The sequence below is a fragment of the Diadema antillarum genome, unplaced genomic scaffold (assembly GCF_040938485.1).
Source record: "Diadema antillarum isolate AM-2024a unplaced genomic scaffold, OU_Dant_1.0 seq00000523_RagTag, whole genome shotgun sequence".
Taxonomy (NCBI): Eukaryota; Metazoa; Echinodermata; class Echinoidea; order Diadematoida; family Diadematidae; genus Diadema; species Diadema antillarum.
The window spans coordinates 687,844-711,563 of NW_027271475.1; the positions used below are offsets into that span (position 1 = coordinate 687,844).

Here is a 23,720-nt window from a genome sequence, read left to right on the forward strand (position 1 = left end):
TTCAGGCAGCTGTAGCTGTCAAAATTTAACCCATATACAGTTGCTTGACATAATGATCTACAACTGTATATTGCTTGTCTTAGTTTGATCATATGTGACCCTGCACCTCAAAACAAACAAAAAGTCGCCAGACGAATTTTTAGTTGAGACCATATTCTGAAAGAGCAGACTTTAAGCTTTAAAATGATGTATAACTCAAATCAAATGGACTCTCCTAACCTATCTAAATATTGGAAAGAAAGCACAAACTCAGAAAAAGTGTAAACTGAGAAAAGAGGCTCTGAAGTACAGTGTCTATTCAAGCGCTTTACCAAACCGTGCTGGCTGTGCGATGAATGAGACAAAAAACAGGAAGTAAACCACCAAAGTGACAACAATGAAGAGATTATCAGATTAAACTGAAATTAAGCATGCCTCATTAACACATTCTCTCCATAATTAATGTCAACTTTCAAAGCAGTAGCACTATCTTTTCAAAAGTTATTGGAGTTGAAAGTGAAGAGTGTGGACAAGGTTTTTCAGAAATGAAAAAGTAATTCTAAAAACACACCTAATCACACTATTCTACCAAAAATGTTCGAGATAAACTGCTAAAAAACACACTTTCCTGCCCGTTTTATGACAAATTTTAGCATAATGTAAAAGAAGACCCGCTCTTTTAGAAAATATGAAAAAGTCAAGTTCGGCTAGGTTGACCCATTTCACTTATTTTCAGTCCTCACGAAAATCAGTGTGTGCGACTTTATGTTCGTTTTGAGGTGCACGGTCACATATACGTGTGATCAAAGTACATTATTCAGTAAGGACTGCACAGTGATAGCGATGAAATTATTCATTGGGCCATTCCATTTGAGTTGGGGCGGATTTTGTGACATGCCTTATTGTGCATGTGGGCAAACCTCTGATAATTCTTGCTATCGCCAATGACATAAAAAACTCCTGCGCACGCTAAAGAGCTCTGTCACAGGTGCTCTGGGGGATTCCTCGGTCCATTGTTCCGGTTGTCTAACGCGAGTCGCAGTTCCCATATGATTCAATGGAGTCTTTATCTGCTTTTCCATTGTTAGCCCTTTTTTTCTTGCTATAATTCATCTTAACCCTAAAAAGACTGGGCTATTTTGGTAGCTCAAAAGACTGGGGGGGGGGCCTAAAGGGCCCCCCCTTAAGATCTCGGCCGCGGATTGCGCGATCGCCGCGGAAATTTGCACAATGGTAGTGTGCGATGTAATCTACAAGATCGTATATTCAAATTTTCCAAAAATAGTCTTCTTTTATTTTACTTTGATTAATTACACTAATTTATGCGAGAAATCAGACTTTTTGGTCTAAATCAGTAAATAAAGCTCCAAAAGTGCTCATTTTTGGTCTAATTATTCTTTGTGGCATTCTTAGCAAATGCACTTGAAAAAAAAATTCGGTATCATAATTAATTTCTTATTTATTTTATTGTTTTATGAATTTCTTATGTATTTCTTTGTTTTTTCAACCTTTTGTTTTTGTTTTTTTTTTAAACAAAATTTGTGGCAGGCACTTTTTGAAGCATTATACTCCTAAAACAAATTAATTTTAGCCATTGAGATTAAAAATAAGCATATTTATATGAACCATGTGAAAAAACTCAATTTGCATTGACTTTGTACACAAAATCACATTTTTGAGCCATTTTCGGCCTCGCGTGCATGTACAAAAAGTTATGTAACTTCAAAACCGTACCCCCGGGCGTCACAAATTTGGTGTCAAAATGTGCGGGAAACTCGAAAGAAAAAAGTCATAAAGCATCGCGGCAAGAGCATTGCGTGTTGCAGAGTAATCGCGCGAAATGTCGAGGGGGGGGCCTTTTAGGCCCCCCCCCCCAGTCTTTTTAGGGTTAAAAGAGTTGAAAGTGTCTATGGTAAGCTTTACTGATTTGCAGTCACTAGAGTCATGGTTCACTAGTGCAAGGCTTCAATGTGCTGGTCACATGATGGAAAGCGAAGAAATCTTCAACAAAAAAATACCTCTTTATAAAGACAGAGCGAGTTACAAGTGTATGTGCCTCGAAAACTGGGGCTACAATGTAGTTTGCCACATGAACTATCCCATAATGCATCTAAAACGCTGCTCTGCGCACAGCACCTACGTATTGGCGATACCCTCAATTAATACAGCTTGAACTCCAAAGTACAGTTGACCATATTTGCGAGCAGATCTAAAATCCCTTTAATCTTTCAAAAATCCATAACAGCTAGTTTCCTAATTATTACCATACAATCATCTGTTCTTTGTTCCATGATCAACTTTTCCTGAACATTTTGTTTAAATCCAGTCACAACTTTTTGTGTTCTTTTGCAAACAAAGAAACAAAGAAAGAAACCCTGACAAAACCATAACCCATCTTCCTTGGTAGAGGTGATTAATTTCACAGTAACATGTAAATACAGGTTACCAGCTTAATAAACAGGTATGAAGCTAACAGGATGCAATTAAATGTTCTTCACATAAAAATGTCAATATTTTAGAGTAATTCATATTTAGTGACTAATGAAATACCGTACCCAATACCCACGATGTACGTGTACATATGGGCACATTGTGTGATTTGTTTTGCCTTTTTTTTCAGTGAAAGTAAAATTTGATTGGGTAACTTGTTTAATTAATCAGTAATACAAAAAGAAAAAAGCAATAAACTACAGTGCTGTAAATAAGCCAGCACATCAGAAACTGCAACTTTTGCTTTACCTAATCTATGGAATCAACCTTTCAAATTGCCATATTTGAGCCAACATATGAGATAAGTCAAAGAAGCATGTAATACTCATAAAAGCCATGAGCTGGTGCTTGTATTAGTATCGATAGGTTTATAGTTAAATGAACAATTGCAGGAGGGCTAACAACTACCATACCTTCCCTACAAGATCTTAATTTTTCTTTTTAATTGTAACATGATCATAGCCCCAAATAGTAATTTCCGTGTTTGTTTTATATTGTCTCAATAAGCAGGTTCTTTCTGGCCCAACATTTATCATTCTCAACTGGAATTGCATGATAAAATTATATATTTCATGTTTGTTTTATATTTTCATTTGTCTTATATTTTCTCAATATGCAGGTTCTTTCTTACAGCAAAAGAATTGTTTTGTCCAAAGACAGCTCGTAAACACATTCACCGCTTGCAACAATTCTGCAGTTGGGCATTATTTGAGGACTCCATCGACAAAGAGCTTGGTGTAAAGCGACAGAATATAAGAAGAGTCCTGAAGCTGTGCAAAGTATGGAAGTGGACTCCAAAATGCAATCATGGATTGGGAAGCTGATATTGCGGATGCTATTGGTGGTAATTACTTTGCTGTTATTGTTATTACTTTGTCACTGATGTCTGTTTCTTTTCTAAAATGTTAAAATGTCTCTTTTCTAATTCCTGAATTCAGGTTTAGTAAGAAACATCTTATGCAAAATTGCAAGACGTTTTTGAGTGCAGAGATGCTCATATTTTTATGCCTCCGTCAACGAAGTGGCCGGAGGCAATGTGTTTTCGGGTCGTCCGTCCGTCCGTCTGTATGTCCGTCCGTACGTCCCATTTTGTTTTTGTCTATATCTCAAGAACCGTGTGATGGTTTTACATCAAACTTGGTACGAGGGTATATCCTGGGGGGATAATACTTTGTTTCGATATTAGGGTCACAAGATCAAAGGTCAAAGGTCACAGGTTATTTTGTGAAAAAAAGTTTGAAAATTCATGTTTTCTCCATATCTCGCAAATGGTTCAAGGTATCTTCATGGAACTTAGTATATACGCCTGTTCCAATAAGCAGTGATTATCTAGGGAAGTTGGGGTTCATGGTTCAAAGGTCAGGGGTCAAAGGTCAAGGTCAACTCCTCAAAATATCACTACTTTCCTTATATTTATGCAATGCCTGAAGTTTTTTTTTTTTCTTTTTTGAACTTAATGTATACTTTTCTACATGTATTACCCAATATATATTCTGTGGGAAGTTTCTTGCCAAAAGGTCAAAGGTCAAGTGAAGGTGCTGAATTGCACTTTTTCCTCCATATCTCAAAAGTAACTCAAGGTATCCTCATGAAACTTACATATTTATGCATGTTCAACCTAACAGTGATTCTCATTGGAACTGTGAGGTCAAAGGTCAAAGGCCAGGTTTAGATAATGCTATTTTCCCATTTGATACTGAAATTATACTTTTTCTCGATACCTTGAAAATTACTCAATGCATAAACTTATAAAAGGGTCAAAAGTCAAGTAAAAATCATCAGTTCCCCAAATACCTGCACTCATTGTCAAGACATTGTACTATAGACCTATTAGGAGAACCATGCATTATGGCAGAGGCGTATCAGTCGCCGTAGCGATATATCTAGTTTTCATATTTGATATAAATTTCATGCATACACAAATGTAACTGGTATCTTGGAAATCATTCAGTCAGAGGGTCACTGACTTATCTAATGTTTTTCATTAGTCTTTAGATACAAGATATTTATTTCATTCAATTTTAGTCCGGGAGCCAGTGGGGGTCAGCCTAGCTGAAAAGGCTACCAATTTTTATGCCTCCGTCACGAAGTGGTGCCAGAGGCATTATGTTTTTGGGTTGTCCGTACGTCCGTCCGCTTTCGTTTACGCGATAACTTGAGTAATATTTATTGGAATTTTACCAAACTTGGTCCAAGTATGAAGTATGATGGGGCAATTATATGATTAGATTTTGGGTGAAATCGGCTAAAGGTCAAAGGTCAAGGTCAAATCATGAAATTGTATCCGTTTACGCCACTGGATTGAGCAAATTTCACCAAACTTTATTTGAGGATGATGTATGATGGGACAATTACTTGACTAGTTTTTCAGTGAAATTGGACAGAGGTCAAAGGTCAAAGATCAAGGTCAAATCCTAAAATTTATCTGTTTACGTGATAACTCAAAACTGGATAAAGCAGCTTTCACTAAACTTGGTCCAAGGATGATGTATGATGGGATAATTAGTTGAGTAGATTTTAGTGACATTGGCAAGAGGTCAAAGGTCAAAAGGTCAAGGTCAAATGCTACAAATGTTGCAATTTCCCCCATATCTATGCAATGCCCAAAGGTATTTTCTTGAAACTTGGTGTGAACATGTACTACTGCGTAAAGATTCTCCAGAGAGAGTTTCATGTCCAAAGGTCAAAGGTCAAAGGTTAGGTGAAAATGTTGCAATATCACTTTTCTCGCAAATGGTTCAATGTATCCAGGGAGGTGGAAGAAAGATGGAGTGTGCTCTTTTGAGTTTCCTTTGAAGTCATGCGTGGCCCCGACAACGTTTTTTTCCCCCTCCCGTAATCCCATTACTCACGCTCGGCGCACTGTAAGTCGTAAATCTTGTGGCGGATACTCACGACGCGAAATGCATTGTGGTCGGGGAATAAAATGGCGTTCTACGGTGTGAGCACAGAACTCTAGTGTAAGCAGTGGTGGTGGTTCTGGCGATCATGATTTTGACGGAGACGAGTTTGTTGAGGAGGAATTGCTTCTTTAGCAAATTCAAAATCACATTGACACAGCAACTTAACTAAATTTGATTTACAATTGAAACTGAAACTCAGAAAGTTAGTTGGGCCTTTGCTTGGAAATTGGAGGCCAAGCAAGGCAAGGGCAAGGCTCAGGACACTGTTTAATAGCGCAGCGTCACCTCAGGTATGCTGCCTAGCAAAAGCATACCTAACGTTAGTCCTAGCTAGTAGACTCTAGTATTTCACAAACTAGAATCTAACCACTGTTAAACGTTAGATTCTACTAGCTCCAGGGTGTACTCTACTACTTTTTAATTCAATTTTTTGTAACGTTAGCATGGGGTAGAGTCAAGCCGATTACCGGTATTTACCGATGAATGATCGAGGGAGAGTGAGGCGAAACACTGTATACTAAGCTCTGTTTTCCCCCCTAAAATATACTTACAGCATCATACATCTAGGCTTTTATAGATATCATCTTTAATTCTCTACGGAAAATTATTATCAAGGCTGATATGTCTAATTAACACTTTTTAACACTCAACTTTCCATTCCAATATGTATTTACTAGTAACTCAAATTCACCGAAACAACGGCAACGAACGCTGTCCCGACGCCTACGCGGCGGCCCTACAACAACCCGACGAGTACGCTGAAAAGCCCCAGCTCGCTCGGGTGCAGACGAAAAAAATCCTGCTTCGGTCTCTATGAAGCACTACTTTTACACTCGAACTGTTTGAAAACACGCTCGAACACGCTCATGTAACTTATATCATTTTGAAGATCAAGGTCAGGCCTACCTCTCTAACTATAAAAAAATTGCGGAAATGTGCGGAATTTCTCATAATCGATACAGAAACAATATGATGACATCTCTAGCGCACAAAACTAACTGCTCAGTAACTCCGTTGTTTGTGTACCGATTTCGCTGGTTCAAACGGCAATCTCCTCAGCACAATCTGCTGAACCAGCGAAAGGTATAGACATACCACGCTACCCAACTTTTGAGCCATAAGTTGTAGCTTTCGAAGGGGGACGTCTTTTACTGAATGTAATAGACTGCCAAAATGTTGAATATGACGTCATTTTGTCGGTGCCACGCATCGCTTCAAAGCCCGATTTTTACGATCGTGTGTTTATGGAAGGCCTGGAAAGGAGATCATGTTGCGTCACTCTAGTGCGCCGGAGGGTGATGGGTGGACCGATAAGGCCAGATTTTGACATATTCATCACAGAATGAGGGTTGGATTTCAAGAAGTTAATCGGTGTAAGACCACTTGATTTTTTCTCTGAGGGAAGCTCTCAGAGTGCCATCTCCATCTTTCTTCCACCTCCCTGATGTATCTTCATGGAACTTGGTACACACGCATGTGCTGACTGGCAGGGATTATCTAGGGAATTTAGGGGTCATGGGTCAATAGTCATGGGTCAAAGGTCAAGGTCAACTCCTAAAAATATTACTATTTCCCTCATATACTATTTATATGCAATGCTTGCATTATTAGTTTCAAAACTAAATACATGCATTACCTAATGGAGATTCTCTGGGAAATTTCCAGCCAGAAGGTCAAAGGTCAAAGGTTAAGGGTCACAGGCCAGGTTTCAATGCCCCCCCCCCAAAAAAAAAAAAAATCTATTTTGTACCGTCATTACACTCTTTCTTCATATCTTGGAAATTAATCAACGCATAAACTTATAAAATGGACTGTCAGAATTCAAGTAAAAATTCTCAATTCCCCAAATATGTGTACCTGCACTCTTCGAAAACTATAGCAAACCCAGTTCAAGACATTTCTGACAAACCTGTCATTTCAATATTTTGCCAGTTATGTGAAACTGTCATGGATCACACATTGTGAAGAAATTGTACTACGCCTATTGGGAGAATCATGCATTATGGCAGAGGCATCAGTCGCCATAGCGACATTTCTAGTTATTATGATATAGCAATTTAGTACATATGCCCCCTGAGTATGGAAATGCACGTCTGGTCATCGGTGGTGGGTGTGGCCAGGAGGGCCATAAAAAGGACCCCCCAAAATTAGGCTAGCCTAGCTGAAAAAGTAACCTCTTGAAACCTGCGGGACATTGTCATGCATAACCCAAGATTCAATAAAACACCATTGCCAGACATTTTGGGAGGTGGGGCATAGCCGCCGGATGCAAAATATTGGCATGCCAGAATTAGGCTAGCCTAGCTGAAAAAGTAACCCCATGAAAACCACTGGAACTTGTTATACCCTCGCCAAACGAAGTTTGAAGGGGGTATATAGGAATCAGCGGACGGTCAGGCGGTCGGTCCGTTGCAAATCTTGCATCGCGAACTACTTCCTCAGTTTTCAACCGATTCCCATAAAACTTGGCACAGATGTGTGCCTTGGGTTGTAGATGTGCAATACGTATTTTTTGACACTACCCAAAAGTACGTTGCCATGGTAACGGCATATTATGGACAAAAATGGGTACAAATCTTGCGTCGCGAACTCCTCCCACAGTTTTTGATCAATTTTTATGAAATTAGGTACAGATGTTCATCTGAATATGTTAATGTGCAAGACACATATTTCCGCAGTGGCAAAAAGTGCGTTGCCATGGTAACGGCATGTTATTGGTAAAATATAGGGCAAAATGCTTCATGGCAAAACTGCTTCATCAGTGTTCTTCCAATTCTCATGGAATTCATATTGAATGTTTGTCTTAGGATATAGGTCAGCATGACACATTTCTTGACAGTGACAAAAAGTATGTTGCCATGGTAACAGCTCACATATTATGAGCCAAAATGATGGAAAATTTTGTGTTGCAAACTACTTCCTCAGTTTTTGCCCAATTTCCATGAAACTTGGTACAGATGTGTGCCTTTGGTTGTAGATGTGCAAGACGCATTTTTTGACAGTACCCGAAAGTACGTTGCCATGGTAACGGCATATTAATGGTAGAAGATCAAGGAAAGATCTTGCGGATTTAACTACTTCCTCAGTTTTTTGACCAAAGCTTATGAAATGTTGTTTTGACCAAAGCTTATGAAATGTTGTTTGGCGGGGGTATAAGCAGTCGCTGTAGCGACATTTCTAGTTCTTTACACTAACAGGATAAATGAATGACCATTGCCAGACATTTTAAGTGGTGGGGGGTAGCTGCCAGACGCCCTCAAAGACCCAACTTTTTCCAGCTAGGCTAGCCTAGCTGAAAAAGTAACCTAATGGAACCCACTGGAACTTGTTCTTTACACTTACAGGATGTATTCATGACCATTGGCAGACGTTTTAAGCGGTCGGGGGTAGCCGCCAGATGCCCTCAAAGACCCAATTTTACCAGCTACCGTGGACTAGCATAGGCTGGAAAAGTAACCTCCTGAAATCCACTGGAACTTGTTCTATGTTTGTATCTCACGTGGTAAACACTGTCGACATAGTATTCTGGTGTTCTTTCAATAACTTTCCACACTTTTGAGCTATATGACCACCAAATTCACTCCTCAGATCATCTAATGATGGCTGTCAAGTGTTAATATTGGTGAAGTCCGACTACGTCAACCGTCAAAAAGTCAATAAACTATACCATTTGAAAATTACTGTCATCACAAAGTCAATATGTGGACGAGACATCACTTCGTTTTTGCCTTGTTAGATGGTCAATATTTGTGAAGCTTCCGTTTCTAATTCATCAGCATCAGCATACATGTCTGAGAATAGTGGTAAAAAAGATTAGAGACTTTGGCAACAACGTGTAAAATTAAATTTTGTGCCTTATTTGCTGAGCAAACGTCGTAGGAGGACAAAAACCTGTTAAGCAATATGGCGGAACAACTCTATATTATTAGTGTTATAGAATAAATGACAATGATTTAGTTCTGAAGCAAACTTTTCATTAGATACTTTTGCAAAGACTCAATGTATACTTTTAATCAAACTAAGTATATATCCATAATTTGCCCATGAATTATGGCAGATCGAATCAGTGAGGAAAGTTTTCTGTCATGTCATTAAGGAAGAAGTGAACGTGTCCATATTTTGCTATTTGTTCCATGATTATTTCTGAAGTGGTTAAATGTATTTTCCTAAAACATTCTTTCTTTTATATATAGGCCTTACCTACGGTGCATCCAAATGCCCATTCGTTGAAAAAAATGCAGGCCATGTATTTAAATGTCAGAGATCATGTAGGTTAATGGACCTAGGGTATACAACAGTTCACTAGTTGTTATGGGATTTTTTTTTTTTTTTTTGGGGGGGGGGGGGTGATTGAAAGTGTCCTAAAACCTTGTATAATACATGTATTAGTTTTGTAGTCATGACACTTGCTATGTTTGACCCCATTTACAGTGCCAGGCTCGGGCGCGGCCGTGCCCAGCCCCGCTTCAGTGTAAACGCGCAAAAAGCCAAATGCGATGCCAAAATTGGCCTCGCATTTGGCCTTGCTCTGGAGGTGGTCTCGGCCGCGGCCAAGCCCAGCCTTTTCTTGGTGTAAACGCAAACTGGGCAAAACGCGCGGCCAATTTTAGTCTGGCTTCCAAACTCTCTGCCTGTACCTTTTGCTATTCAGGATATTAACCCCCTCAACGTCGAAAACTAGTATAGTTTAAGGTGGTTTTGTCCTGCAAAGGATTCTTTCCTTCAGCAAAGGCCTTTGCCCGAATGCGACTTTGTCGCCACGGAATTCATTTGGGAAAGGGTCTGAAAACCAGACAATACCAAATTGCTTTTGTTAACAAGCAGAGCGCCACTACAACAAAATGTTGAAAGGTTTGAGTCAAAAGCGCGGCCGAGCCCAGCAGTGTAAACGGACAAAATTGCGAGGCTCGGCCGCGCAATTGAGGCCCGGCTCGGCCGCGGCTGAGCCCAGCCCCGCACTGTAAACGGGATCTATGATGCCAAACTCTTCCCGCTCATACAAATGCACCCGTTTCAGGGAAATATGATATTCTCACACCTCATGATTTGGTAATGCTTAAAGTGGTTCATAACATTCCATTGATACTATGTATAGAACAGAAAGTGGATTTGACAATGGTATATGATATCCGCAATTTACTCTTTGACAGATTCTATCATCTGATTAATATGTATTAAATTGAATATACAGTAGTCCCGTATTCAGTAACTACAGGTTAAGTTAGATAAACTGTATTCATTTTGCACGCGACCATGGCATTATAGCCAAAGATGATCTGTAAATCCCTGTGTGACTGCACAGGATTGGAAAACGAAACAATTTTCTAAATACATGCAATGTGTTTAGAACAACAAAACAGAAACTGCAGCATGCATTATTCTCAGTCACTTCGTTATTCATAATGACGGTTTGCTCATTGCAGTTGCGTAATCTCAGCTCGAGGGACTTGAATTAATCCCAAATCAGTCGGAAAGTGTGTATCACCAAAAACAATATCTGAACACATAACTTCAATGCTCCATAGTCTTTATTGGTTGCCGATAAGGGCTGGTATCAAGTTTGATTTTCATATTATACGCAGTACCTTGTATTTAAATGTTTTCATCGAAATGCCCGTATACAGTACACTGTATGCGTATCTCGGTTACTAGTAACTCTTTAAACCATAGTTGTAATCTACGTGCCAAGAATCTCTTTGTTTTAAATAAGTGTGAACTCCAAGACATGTCATGATAAGGACTTTAAGACAATTGACATCGTCATTGTAAAACAAATTCTCCTTGTAAGACACATTTTAGATTTTAGATAGAAATATGGATTCGTTGTAAAAATGCATACAAACAACTTCTTAAATCCTCTTACATTTTGTTTTTTTAAAGATATGGTACAATTGTATATACAGTGCACTTCCGTTATAACGAAATGCTCGGGACCGGCAGTTTTCTTTCGTTATAACGAAATTTCGTTATAACCGAACAAATACAATATATAACGAAAACAAGGAAGCCAAGCATATATGACATTCTGTTTGTTGAATACTCGTCATACACTGGAAAGCTATGTGAACAATAAAACAAATAGTTAATCAATTTCAGATTATTGTACATTGTATTACAATAACGCAAGTTCCCCTCGGAAACTGTGGGTGACACACCAAGCGAAGACACAGTGATGTGACGCGTTCGCCCATGCAGAGACGCTGTAAATGCCTTTTTCCGCTACATATTTTCGAAAGCAATCCGCATTTCATTATAACGGAGCACATTTCTTTGGTTTTTCTTTGTCAGTGGTGCTCGGAAAAAACTTCGTTATATCGAAAATTTCGCTATAACCGTGTTCGTTATAAGTGAATTTTGTACCATAGACTTTAATGGCGATAATTTTGGGACCAGAAGTTTTACTTCGTTACAATGAAATTTCGTTATAACTGTGTTCGTTGTAACGGGAGTGCACTGTACTTTCGAAATGTAAGAAGCATGCTCTTGTTTTAGAGGCTTTGAGTACTGGTAAAAAGCATATCTTATTCTTGATTATGTGAATAAGTATGCATTCAAGATCATTTTGAATAAAACAAATCTAGACAGCTGCATATTGTACTTTTACCTCTTCCTTCATGCAGATGTATACTCTTGCCTAGAAGGTTTGTTTGATAGTGATAGTGCTCACCTTATTGGATTAAGGTAATTGGGTAAATTTTTGGTTTCAGTATATTATTCAAACACAACTAAGTTAACTTTTACATCAACATTTTCACAACTCACAAATTCCACACACCCGTTCATGTTTCACAAGATCCAAATTGCAATATTATTTTGCAGAGTGCAACAACAACATAAGTTTGATACACTGAGCAAATAGGCGATACATCAGTTCGCACTATTCAAGGTTTAAAGTAGTTAAGTAACTAAATCGTACCCGGTTATGTGATGCTAAGTTGCCCCTCTAAAGGAGCAGGCAGTGACACTGACCTGCTCCTTTAAAGGAGCAATTTTGCAGCAGTCATGGAGCAAATAAGCACCACATGTAGGTGCAACATTATACCTGTAAAGCACAAGATTGCACCCTCAAGAGAGGGTACATTCTTGCATTATTCTGGTATAAATTTCAACCTATACAACTGTAGGTACAAGGTTTTGCTCTTTTTTAAGGGGGCAAAGTTGCTCCCGAGGGTGCAACTTTCACCCTTTCTTGCGGGTACAAAGCAGCACCCAAAGTTCCAAGATTGCACCCTCACGACAAGGCACAATCTTGGAAGTTTGGGTGCTTCTTTGCATCCTCATGAAAGAGTGTAAAGTTGCACCAAAATATAAAGGGTACAAGAGGTGCTAAGTTGAACCGAAAGGTAAAGGGTGCAAGATTGCACCCTCAAGAAAGGTGCAACTTAGCACCACTTAGTGTGGGTGGAAAGATGCATCCTCGAGAAGAGGTGCAACCTAGCACCACTTCGTGAGGATGGAAAGATGCAACCAAGGGAACAACTTCGCACCCTTAATAAAGGGTTCAACTTTGCACCCTCTCTGGAGGTGCAATGGTTCACCCACAGAGTGCAAGATTGTACCCTTGTGCAGGGTGCAACTTTTGCACCAATTTCTTGAGGGTGCTAAATAAAACCCATTTGGAGACGCCAGTGTGACGTCACTTTGCACCCTTAAATTGTGCAAAAGTGAACCATTTTTTCTTTGTTTGTATAAAGCATGTTATGAGTTGGAAGTTTCTACACTGTATTTTGCTATTTTTATGCCTCCGCCACGAAGTGGTGCCGGAGGCATTATGTTTCCGTCCTTCCGTCCGTCCGTCCGTAATGAATTTTGTGGACAAGGTAACTATCAAAACCTGTTGAGGTATCCTAATGAAACTTGGCATGTATGTGTATTAGGGGGTGAAGTTGTGTCTATCAACTTTTGGGTGCACATGCTCAAGGTCAAAGGTCAAAAGGTCAAGGTCAAATACATAAAATTTCACTATTTCCACCATATCTATTGAATGCATGAAGATATTTTCTTGAAACTTAGTGTATACATGTATTACCCAATTGAGATTCTCTGGTGAAAGTTTGGGTTATGAGGTCAAAGGTGAAAGGTCAAAAGGTCAGGGTCAAATACATAAAATTTCACTATTTCCACCATATCTATTGAATGCCTGAAGATATTTTCTTGAAACTTAATGTATACATGTATTACCCAATTAAGATTCTCTGGTGAAAGTTTGGGTCATGAAGTCAAAGGTCAAAGGTCAAAAGGTCAAGTAAAAATATTAAAACTTCTTTTTTGTTCTCCGTACCTTGGAAAATTGTTCAAGGTATCTTCATGGAACATAGTATATACATGTACTGACTGGAAGTGATTATCTAGAGAATGTAGGGTTCATGGGGTCAAAGGTCAGGGGTCAAAGGTCAAGTGCAACACTTCAAAATTTTACTATTTCCCTCATATTTATGCAATGCCAGCAGGGTTATTTTTTTTTTTACACATGGTGTATGCATGTGTAACCTAATAGAAATTCTCTGGAAAGTTTTTTTTTCCTTCTTTTTTTGCATCAAAGGTCAAAAGGTCAAAGATCAATTGAAAGTGCTGAACTAACTTTTTCCTCCATATCTCGGAAGTGGCTCAAGTTATCTTGAAACTTCGTACATATTATGCATGTTCTACCTGAAAGTGATTATCTTATGAATTTTAGGGTCAAGGGCCAGATGAAAATGGTAACAATTTACTATTCAATTCAGAAATTGCACTTTTTCTCCACACCTGTACCTTGAAAATTACTCAATGCCTAAATGTATGAATGGGTCAAAGTCAAGTTAAAGTCCTTAAATCCGTAGATACATGCTATCCTATTCATCCAATTAAACCTAGGTCAAGGAAGGTGAACATTCAACACATTTGTGACAAACTTGTCATTTCAATATTTTGCCAATTTTGTAAAAATGTAATCACACATTGTCCACATGTACTATCCAGACCTATTGGGAAAATCATGCATTATGGCGGAGGCATACCAGTCGCCAAAGCAACATTTCTAGTATCTTTATTCGTCACCGTCTTTTCGGCTTCAGGGTAATACTAGGTCCTATAGTGCGTCCATGTATGAGCTCATTGGCTAAAGAAGTTGAACATTTGGTCACTGAAGCATTTGCTTTAAAACATTTGCATTTTAATCCCTCCAACCAAGTACTTGCAGTATTATTTTAAACACACGTGAATTCCTTGTTCCTGTGAGCTACATTTCATATAAGCGTGACCGAGTATTAGACACGTGTCAAGCCTTTGCAGACACAGAATTTATTTTTCTTCATATTGTTTATAGGTCAATTAAAACAAATTTATATATATATTTCCTTCTTTTAAGTTAAGAGTAAGAAGCAAATGTGGAGATCGTGTGATACATGTTACGGGAAGTCTATACAGTGTGTATTTTTATGTGTACTCGTTTCTTCAACTACAAGGAGTTACCTATGAGCTAATTAAATAAAGAAGCTGAACATTCCTTTTTTTTTTTTGATCAGTTAATGTCAGTGCTGGAGCATTATTCTTGAAAAGTTGGCATCTAAATGTTCTCCAAACCAAGTACTTACTGTATAAAATTATATTCCTGTGAGTTACGTTTCTTATGAGCATGACGGATCTGTAGACACGTGTCATAGTGGTCGCAAACACTTAAGTTTCCTTTGCTTTCATAGTTATCAAGAAGCAATTTTTAACAATCTCAGGTGTTCTTTTCTTTTAATTTTGTTACGAGGAGGCAATAATTATTTCATGTAAAGCATGTTAAGGAAAGTTGATAGTTTGGTCATTGTCACAAATGTACACACTAGTAGTTATGTACATATGTATGATGTACTGTATGCATGGCTGTTTTAATGTGTATGTACACAGGTTGACCAGATTAATGGAGAACATTCTATGTGGTATAGATATAGTACATACAGGATGACCAGATCAGAGGAGAATTTTCTAGGTGGTATACAATGTAGCTATACAGTACATGCATGGAATAGGAAAAACATTATAGCTCACTCAATCTAGAATGATTTCACCCATTTCCAGAAAGTTCTGGGAAGTGCTTACACGTTTGGCTGAGTGAGGCACTGTCCCTGTAGCCCAATGTGATTGGTAGTTAATTTTGGTAATGATGTTTTGTACATAGTTAGGCAGTGAGTCATCCAGGTTTCCTGGAACTTGGACTGGCTAGTAGGTTGGAGAGAGTTATAGAATGTGCTAGAAGGGGGTGAATGGATAGTATATAAGCCAGAGAAATTCTGCAGTAGGCAGAGTACCCAACACCCCTGCTCTGAGAGTTACGTCACTTCTGGCTCTGAAGCGACTTGTTATAGTCAGTCCTGTGTTACCTGCTGACCTGTTATGTTTGTGGAGATACTTGGCTTGGGAGACATTTTTGCCTGCAGAGAATTAATGTGCCTTCATTGGACTCCATATTTTAATGTCAATGGACATTGCTACGGCAAAGCTGTGACGGGCTGGATTCATAGCTGGACAATATAAAGTGAATCATCATTCAACGCATCGACTGGACGTGGTCGTTGGATTCTGCACATTTCGCTGGGAACATTATACGGTGGATCTATTGTGGACATATACCCTGGATTTATAACGCGGACTATTGTAACCTGTGCCTCTGGATTTACGTCGAAGGAATCATTCATCGGTGCATCACGGATCATTCATTTGTGCATCAAGCATCGTATTTGGACACTACCAGGAAACTGTAGGGATTTCGTGATTTAGCGAGTAAGTGATTCCATTACTGACTTATATTTGTTTCTAGTGATAATTATTGTACTGATGTGAAAACCGATTACGAGTCTGTACCCACAATATCACTGTTAATAAACCGCCTGAACATCAGTTGATTGTTTCTTTTGTGCGATCATTCTCGGAGTGATTTTGGTCGTAACAAAATTGGGGGCTTGTCCGGGAAGTGAATTTAAAGCCAAAAGTTAGAATTTGGAACGTTCCGGAAGCCAGAATATTGGTACAGACATAATACCAGTTGAGTTAGTTGTTCAATTGTATATCGTGTGTAATACAGTGTGACAATGTCAATCAGTACAATGGATGTTCAGGCATTTGTTCAGAGGACAGATTTGTCCCTCAAAGATTTGCAAAGGTTACGCAAATGTGATTTGACTGCTATTGCACAGCATTTGAATGTTGATGTTCCACAAGGTGCTAGAAAGGCAGAGATTCTTGACTTAGTAGCTGGTCACATGGAGCTCAAAGAAGAAATTGACACTTCAGATCAAGCTCACATTTCAGATCAAACACGGCTTGAGCTAGCTAGATTGGAAATAGAGAAAGAGAAGATGAGATCGGAAAGAGAGCAAAAGGCTAGGGAAATGGAAATGCTGGAAAGGGAAAAACAAAGAGAAATGGAAATGAAGAAATTCGAAATGGAGCAGCAAATGAAATTGCGTGAGATGGAATTGACTCATGCACACGCTGTTGGAAATCGTGAAAGGGCTCCTTCTGATTTTGATTTGGCAAAGAACATTCGATTGGTGCCCAAGTTTGAAGAAAACAGAGTTGATGCATATTTTGTGTCATTTGAGAAGGTGGCTAACAGTTTGAACTGGCCACAGGAATTTTGGCCCTTGCTCCTTCAAAGTGTGTTTGTCGGCAAAGCAGCCGATGTGTACTCATCTCTCTCTGAAGAGCAATCACGTGACTATGCTACAGTCAAGAAAGCAGTGTTGAATGCTTATGAGTTGGTGCCAGAGGCGTACAGACACAAGTTCAGAAATTCGTACCGCAGACCAGGCCAGACACATGTTGAGTTTGCTCGTGAAAAAGAAATGATGTTTGATAGGTGGTACAGGTCCCTGAAAGTGGATCAGGATTTTGATAACCTACGTGAGGTTGTTCTCTTGGAAGAATTCAAAAAGAGTGTTGCTTTCAGTGTGAGGTCACATTTGGATGATCACAAAGTGACAAGTTTGCATAAAGCAGCCTTGATGGCTGATGAGTATGAGCTGACCCACAGAAATGACAACAGACCACCTTTCAGGAATTTCTCTGGAAATAAGAGAGACAAAAATCAGTCGAGCAATCCAAAGAATGCTGGTCCTGAAAAAGGCACGAGTTCTGAAACTTCATCGGCACCAAAGCCTCAATCTGACAAAGGGTCCAGTACAAGTGCAAATGTCATCAAATGTTTTCACTGTAACAAGACAGGGCATGTAAAGTCACAGTGTTGGAAGTTGCAGAACAAAACAAAGAAGGACATGGGATTTGTCATGTCAAAAAGTGTCCTACCGGAAAACAGTGTCCCGTTCAGTGAAACACAGGCCATTGAAAGTCAATCTCCCAAATTCAAAGATAGGCTGAAGCAGGTGGATGAGAGCTATCGTAGCTTTTTGTTTGATGGTGAGGTGACCCCATGTACCTCTGGTGAGGCAGGTAAGCCAGTGGTCATCCTGCGGGATACGGGGGCCTCTCAGTCGTTGATGGTGGATGGTGGTATGACTTTTCCACCAGATAGTGCAGTGAATGCAAAAGTCTTGATTCAGACTGTTGATGGCAGTTATATGTCAGTGCCACTGTATAGAGTGGATTTGAAGTGTGACCTAGTTTCTGGTCCTGTCACTGTTGGAGTTGTTCCTGAGTTGCCCATGGCAGGCATTGACTTTTTGTTGGGGAATGACTTGGCTGGGGACAAGGTGGTTGCGTCTCCAGTTGTTTCGGATAAGCCAGTGGTGGTTGCTGAAACTGAGCAGTTGCAGGAGGAGTTTCCTGGGATTTTCCCAGATTGTGTTGTGACTAGGTCTCAGGCTCGTAGAGCTGTTCAAGATGATGCGGATTCTGTTGATGTGGAGGAGAATTCCGGTGTTTGGTTGGCAGAAACCTTTTTCAAGGATTTGAATGATGGGGTTGCTGTATTAGGCTCCGAGGCTAACAGTGATGGGCTGTTTAGCAAGTCTTCCTTGGTTGAAGCACAGCAGGCAGACTCTGAGTTGAAAGGCTTGTCTCAGACGGCGTGTTCTGAGGCTGAGGCTGAAAAGGTCCCTGAGTGCTATTATGTCAAAGATGGCATTTTGATGAGGAAGTGGAGACCTCCCCATAGGCCAGCTGATGAGGATTGGACGGTGGTCCGTCAAGTTGTTGTCCCTCCTAGTTACCGCGGTGAGATCTTGAGGATTGCTCACGAGTTACCAGTTGGCGGCCATTTAGGCGTCAGAAAGACAAAGGATCGGATCATGAGGCATTTCTATTGGCCAGGGTTGAATGTGGATGTGGCTGAGTTTTGTAAGACTTGTCACACATGTCAGGTGGCTGGTAAACCACAGCATTCAGTGAAGCCGGCACCATTGATTCCGATACCTGCGTTTGAAGAACCATTCAGTCGGGTTCTAGTTGACTGTGTTGGACCTTTGCCTAGGACTAGGTCGGGTCACAAGTACCTCTTGACAATCATGGATATGTCTACACGGTTTCCAGAGGCTATCCCATTGCGAAACATTACTGCTAAGACTGTGGTAGATGCTCTAGTGCAGTTTTTCACTAGGTATGGGTTGCCCAAGGAAGTGTAGTCTGACCAAGGGTCAAATTTCATGTCAGGCATATTTCAAGAGGTGATGTATCGTTTGGGTGTGAAGCAGCTGAAGTCGTCAGCTTATCATCCCCAGTCCCAAGGTGCGTTGGAGCGCTACCACCAGACCCTAAAGACAATGATTAGGGCGTTCTGTGAGGAGTATCCCGAGGATTGGGATAAGGGCATCCCTTTCCTGCTGTTCGCAACGAGGGACTCCCCAAATGAGTCGACGGGTTTCAGCCCATTTGAGTTGGTGTACGGTCATGAAGTTAGGGGCCCACTGAAGCTCATCAAAGAGAAATTCATGACTGAGGATGATGAGGTCCACCTACTTGACTATGTGTCAAAGTTCCGTGAAAGGCTTTCAAAGGCTTGTGAGGTAGCTAGGGAACACTTGAAAGTGTCACAAGACTCTATGAAGAGAAAGGCAGACAAAAATGCCAAAGCCCGAACTTTCAACCCAGGTGACAAAGTTCTTGTACTGCTGCCCATACAAGGTGAACCACTGAAAGCCAAGTTCAGTGGCCCGTACAGTGTCAAAAAGAAACTCAATGATGTGAACTATGTGATCAGTACGCCAGATAGACGAAAAGATCAGAGGGTGTGTCACATAAACATGCTGAAAGAGTACTACGAGAGAAAGGCTAGTCAGCCGGTAGGCGTAGCTCAGGTGGTAGTAGAAGAAGTAGATGAAGAGGGAGAAGCTCAAGATGAGAATGGAAGTGAGCCCTCTAGTGCCAGGTTGTCTAACTCAGAGATGTTAGGGAAAGTAGATGAGGCACTGAACTACCTACCTGAAAATCAGAGGAAAGATGTGACTAGTCTGTTACATGAGTACAAAGAACTGTGTAAAGACAAACCAGGCTGCACCCCTCTGGCTGTACATGATGTTGATGTAGGAGATGCTGACCCTATCAAGCAAAACCCTTACAGACTAAACCCAAGCAAATTGCAAAAAGTAAGGGAAGAGGTTCAATACATGCTAGACAATGACATAATAGAACCTAGTAAAAGCAGTTGGAGCTCCCCAATCGTCATGGTGCCCAAACCGGATGGGTCTCAAAGATTCTGTATTGATTACCGCAAGGTAAACGCCGTGACGAAAACAGATTCTTTCCCCATTCCCAGACTAGAAGACTGCATTGACAGGGTCGGAAATTCTGCATATGTCAGTAAAATAGACCTTCTAAAGGGATACTGGCAGGTGCCCTTGACCGACAAAGCCAGAGAAATTTCTGCCTTTGCTACACCAGATGGCTTGTTCCAATGCAAAGTAATGCCATTCGGCATGAAAAATGCTCCAGCCACCTTCCAACGGCTGACAAACCAAATCATTGCCGGACTTGACCACTGTGTAGTATACATTGATGACATCCTTGTGTATAGTGACACGTGGGAGGAGCACATTACACACTTGCGGCAACTTTTTGATCGACTCAGGGAGGCCGGATTGGTGATTAATCTGGCAAAGAGTGAATTTGCAAAGGCCAAAGTGGTGTATCTCGGGCATGTAGTCGGTCAGGGACAAGTATTGCCAAGAGAAGCCAAGGTAGAGGCTATACTAGGCTTTCCCATCCCCCAATCCAAGAAGGAGTTGCTCAGATTTCTGGGCATGGCTGGTTTCTACAGGAAATTTGTACCAAATTTCAGCACTGTAGTCACCCCCCTAACAAACCTGCTGAAGGGCAAGGCAAAGTACACCTGGACTGATGAGTGTCAAAGAGCCTTCGAGAAACTAAAGGCAGTCCTTGCTAATGAGCCTGTTTTGGCAGCTCCTGACTTCGCAAAGCCATTCAAGGTGGCAATAGATGCGAGCGATGTAGGAGTGGGAGCGGTTTTGCTCCAAGAGGATGACGAAGGCACTGAACGACCAGTTAGCTACTTTTCCAAAAAATTGAACGCATACCAGAAGAAATACTCCACAATTGAGAAGGAGGCTCTCAGTCTCATCCTTGCCCTCCAACAATACGAAGTGTACTTGACAAATAGCAAAGGGGAGATCACGGTCTATACTGACCACAACCCCTTGGTCTTTTTAGACCGGTTCAAAATGAAGAACAACAGGTTGTTCAGATGGAGCATGATGACGCAGCCATATGCACTCAAAATCAAACATGTGGCAGGCAAGAACAATGTAATTGCCGACGCTCTGTCAAGAGTGTAACATGAAGGGAGTATCAAAGGTGAAAAGTTTTCACCGCATATCATTTTCAGTGTATGTGTTTAGCATATTCATTAATGTGTGCAAAACAGTTCGATATGATTGTATAAGCTCTGAGAATCCAAGCAATATCATTGTAAATGGTATCCATGAAAAGAGAACATGGAATGAATACAGCTATCCAAAAGACATGTGATAGTATGTGATTATTGTAGCTTGACTTGGATTTTACCTCACATTCACTATAAATAATAATGAGAAATTGTGAAGGTAAAAGAAACCCTTGCTACGGCAAGGCTTTCTTTTTCCCATGGGGGATGGTGTCACAAATGTACACACTAGTAGTTATGTACATATGTATGATGTACTGTATGCATGGCTGTTTTAATGTGTATGTACACAGGTTGACCAGATTAATGGAGAACATTCTATGTGGTATAGATATAGTACATACAGGATGACCAGATCAGAGGAGAATTTTCTAGGTGGTATACAATGTAGCTATACAGTACATGCATGGAATAGGAAAAACATTATAGCTCACTCAATCTAGAATGATTTCACCCATTTCCAGAAAGTTCTGGGAAGTGCTTACACGTTTGGCTGAGTGAGGCACTGTCCCTGTAGCCCAATGTGATTGGTAGTTAATTTTGGTAATGATGTTTTGTACATAGTTAGGCAGTGAGTCATCCAGGTTTCCTGGAACTTGGACTGGCTAGTAGGTTGGAGAGAGTTATAGAATGTGCTAGAAGGGGGTGAATGGATAGTATATAAGCCAGAGAAATTCTGCAGTAGGCAGAGTACCCAACACCCCTGCTCTGAGAGTTACGTCACTTCTGGCTCTGAAGCGACTTGTTATAGTCAGTCCTGTGTTACCTGCTGACCTGTTATGTTTGTGGAGATACTTGGCTTGGGAGACATTTTTGCCTGCAGAGAATTAATGTGCCTTCATTGGACTCCATATTTTAATGTCAATGGACATTGCTACGGCAAAGCTGTGACGGGCTGGATTCATAGCTGGACAATATAAAGTGAATCATCATTCAACGCATCGACTGGACGTGGTCGTTGGATTCTGCACATTTCGCTGGGAACATTATACGGTGGATCTATTGTGGACATATACCCTGGATTTATAACGCGGACTATTGTAACCTGTGCCTCTGGATTTACGTCGAAGGAATCATTCATCGGTGCATCACGGATCATTCATTTGTGCATCAAGCATCGTATTTGGACACTACCAGGAAACTGTAGGGATTTCGTGATTTAGCGAGTAAGTGATTCCATTACTGACTTATATTTGTTTCTAGTGATAATTATTGTACTGATGTGAAAACCGATTACGAGTCTGTACCCACAATATCACTGTTAATAAACCGCCTGAACATCAGTTGATTGTTTCTTTTGTGCGATCATTCTCGGAGTGATTTTGGTCGTAACATCATTTTATCATTACTCATCTTCGTCTTCTCAACAACAAGGTGATACACATGAGCTCATTTGCGAAAGAAGTTGAATGATGTTTAATTGCTGGTAGTAACACAGCAGGCTGGGGCTTTTGTCTTATGATATTTTTGCATCTTCATCCCTCGAAACTATTACATGCAGTATTAGATTATAGATACATAATTATTTTTGTTGTTGCTGTGAGCTTATTCATATGTATGTGACGAATTCTTAGACATGTTTCTCATATGTTTCTGTCATATGTTTTAGTGAAGAAGAGCAAATGTTGAGTTTATTGGCAAGAGAGGTTGATCATTACTCTGCATTTAAGTTCATTTAAGTGCTAGAGCATAAACTTGTCTTGAAATATTAGCATCTAAAACCCTCCAAACCAAAAAAGTACAATACTAGACACGACATTAATGCCTTGCTGTTGTGAGTTATGTTTCTTACAAACGCTGAATTTTTCTACTTTTGTAATGTACTATGTTCAAAAGCACTCTTGAACAATTTTCAGATTTCGTTTCTTTCTTAAGAGAAGAAAACAGTGAGTTCATGTGAAGCATGTTCCTAGAAGTTTTATTTCGTTAATAATTTTTCTTTACCCATCTCCTCAATTGCAAGATGATACGGTCCTATAAAGTCATGGGCCAAAGGTGTTGAGCTTTACTTTCCATTTTAAAGTAAATAAGAGCTGGAGCATTTTCTTTAAAAAGTTGGCATTTTAAGCTATGTACACTGAGTACTTACCAAATGGATTTCCTGTTGCAGTAGAATTTTGTTTTTTATGAACTTGATGGAGTTGTAGACAAATGTACCAAGTGTTTGCAAAAACTGTTAATGTATTCCCTTTTGCCAATGTCCAAACAGTTCATTTGCCAAGTTTTGATTGTCTTTTGTTTTAACCATTAGGGGTTTGCTTTATCATAGTCATAGAGGAAAGAAACTTGATTATAAAAAAGCCTTAAGAGATACTGTAGGACACAATTTCATCAAAAGTTGTGATTTTCAAACATTTCCAAACTGCAATTGATGAGTATTTCTCCCCATCGCACAGAAAGAAAGTAGTTTTTGTCTTTTTTTTTTTCACGTCAGTGTGTTATAACATCCCACCAATTTCCATCCAGGTCCTGTACCCAGCCCTTTGTGTTTGTTTGTTTTACACTGCATATCAAATGACAACATGTTTGAG

The 23,720-nt window shown here is 40.0% G+C and overlaps 1 protein-coding gene across 1 annotated transcript in view; it reads left to right on the top strand.

Annotated features, from left to right (window-relative positions):
• Positions 1-23,720, top strand: part of LOC139734325 (uncharacterized) — a 108,159-nt gene that overhangs the window by 63,809 nt on the left and 20,630 nt on the right. The window contains exon 10 of the mRNA XM_071645120.1: positions 3,089-3,313. Within this exon, the coding sequence (XP_071501221.1) occupies positions 3,089-3,293 (205 nt within the window). The 3' untranslated portion in view covers positions 3,294-3,313. The remainder of the gene's footprint in view (positions 1-3,088; positions 3,314-23,720) is intronic.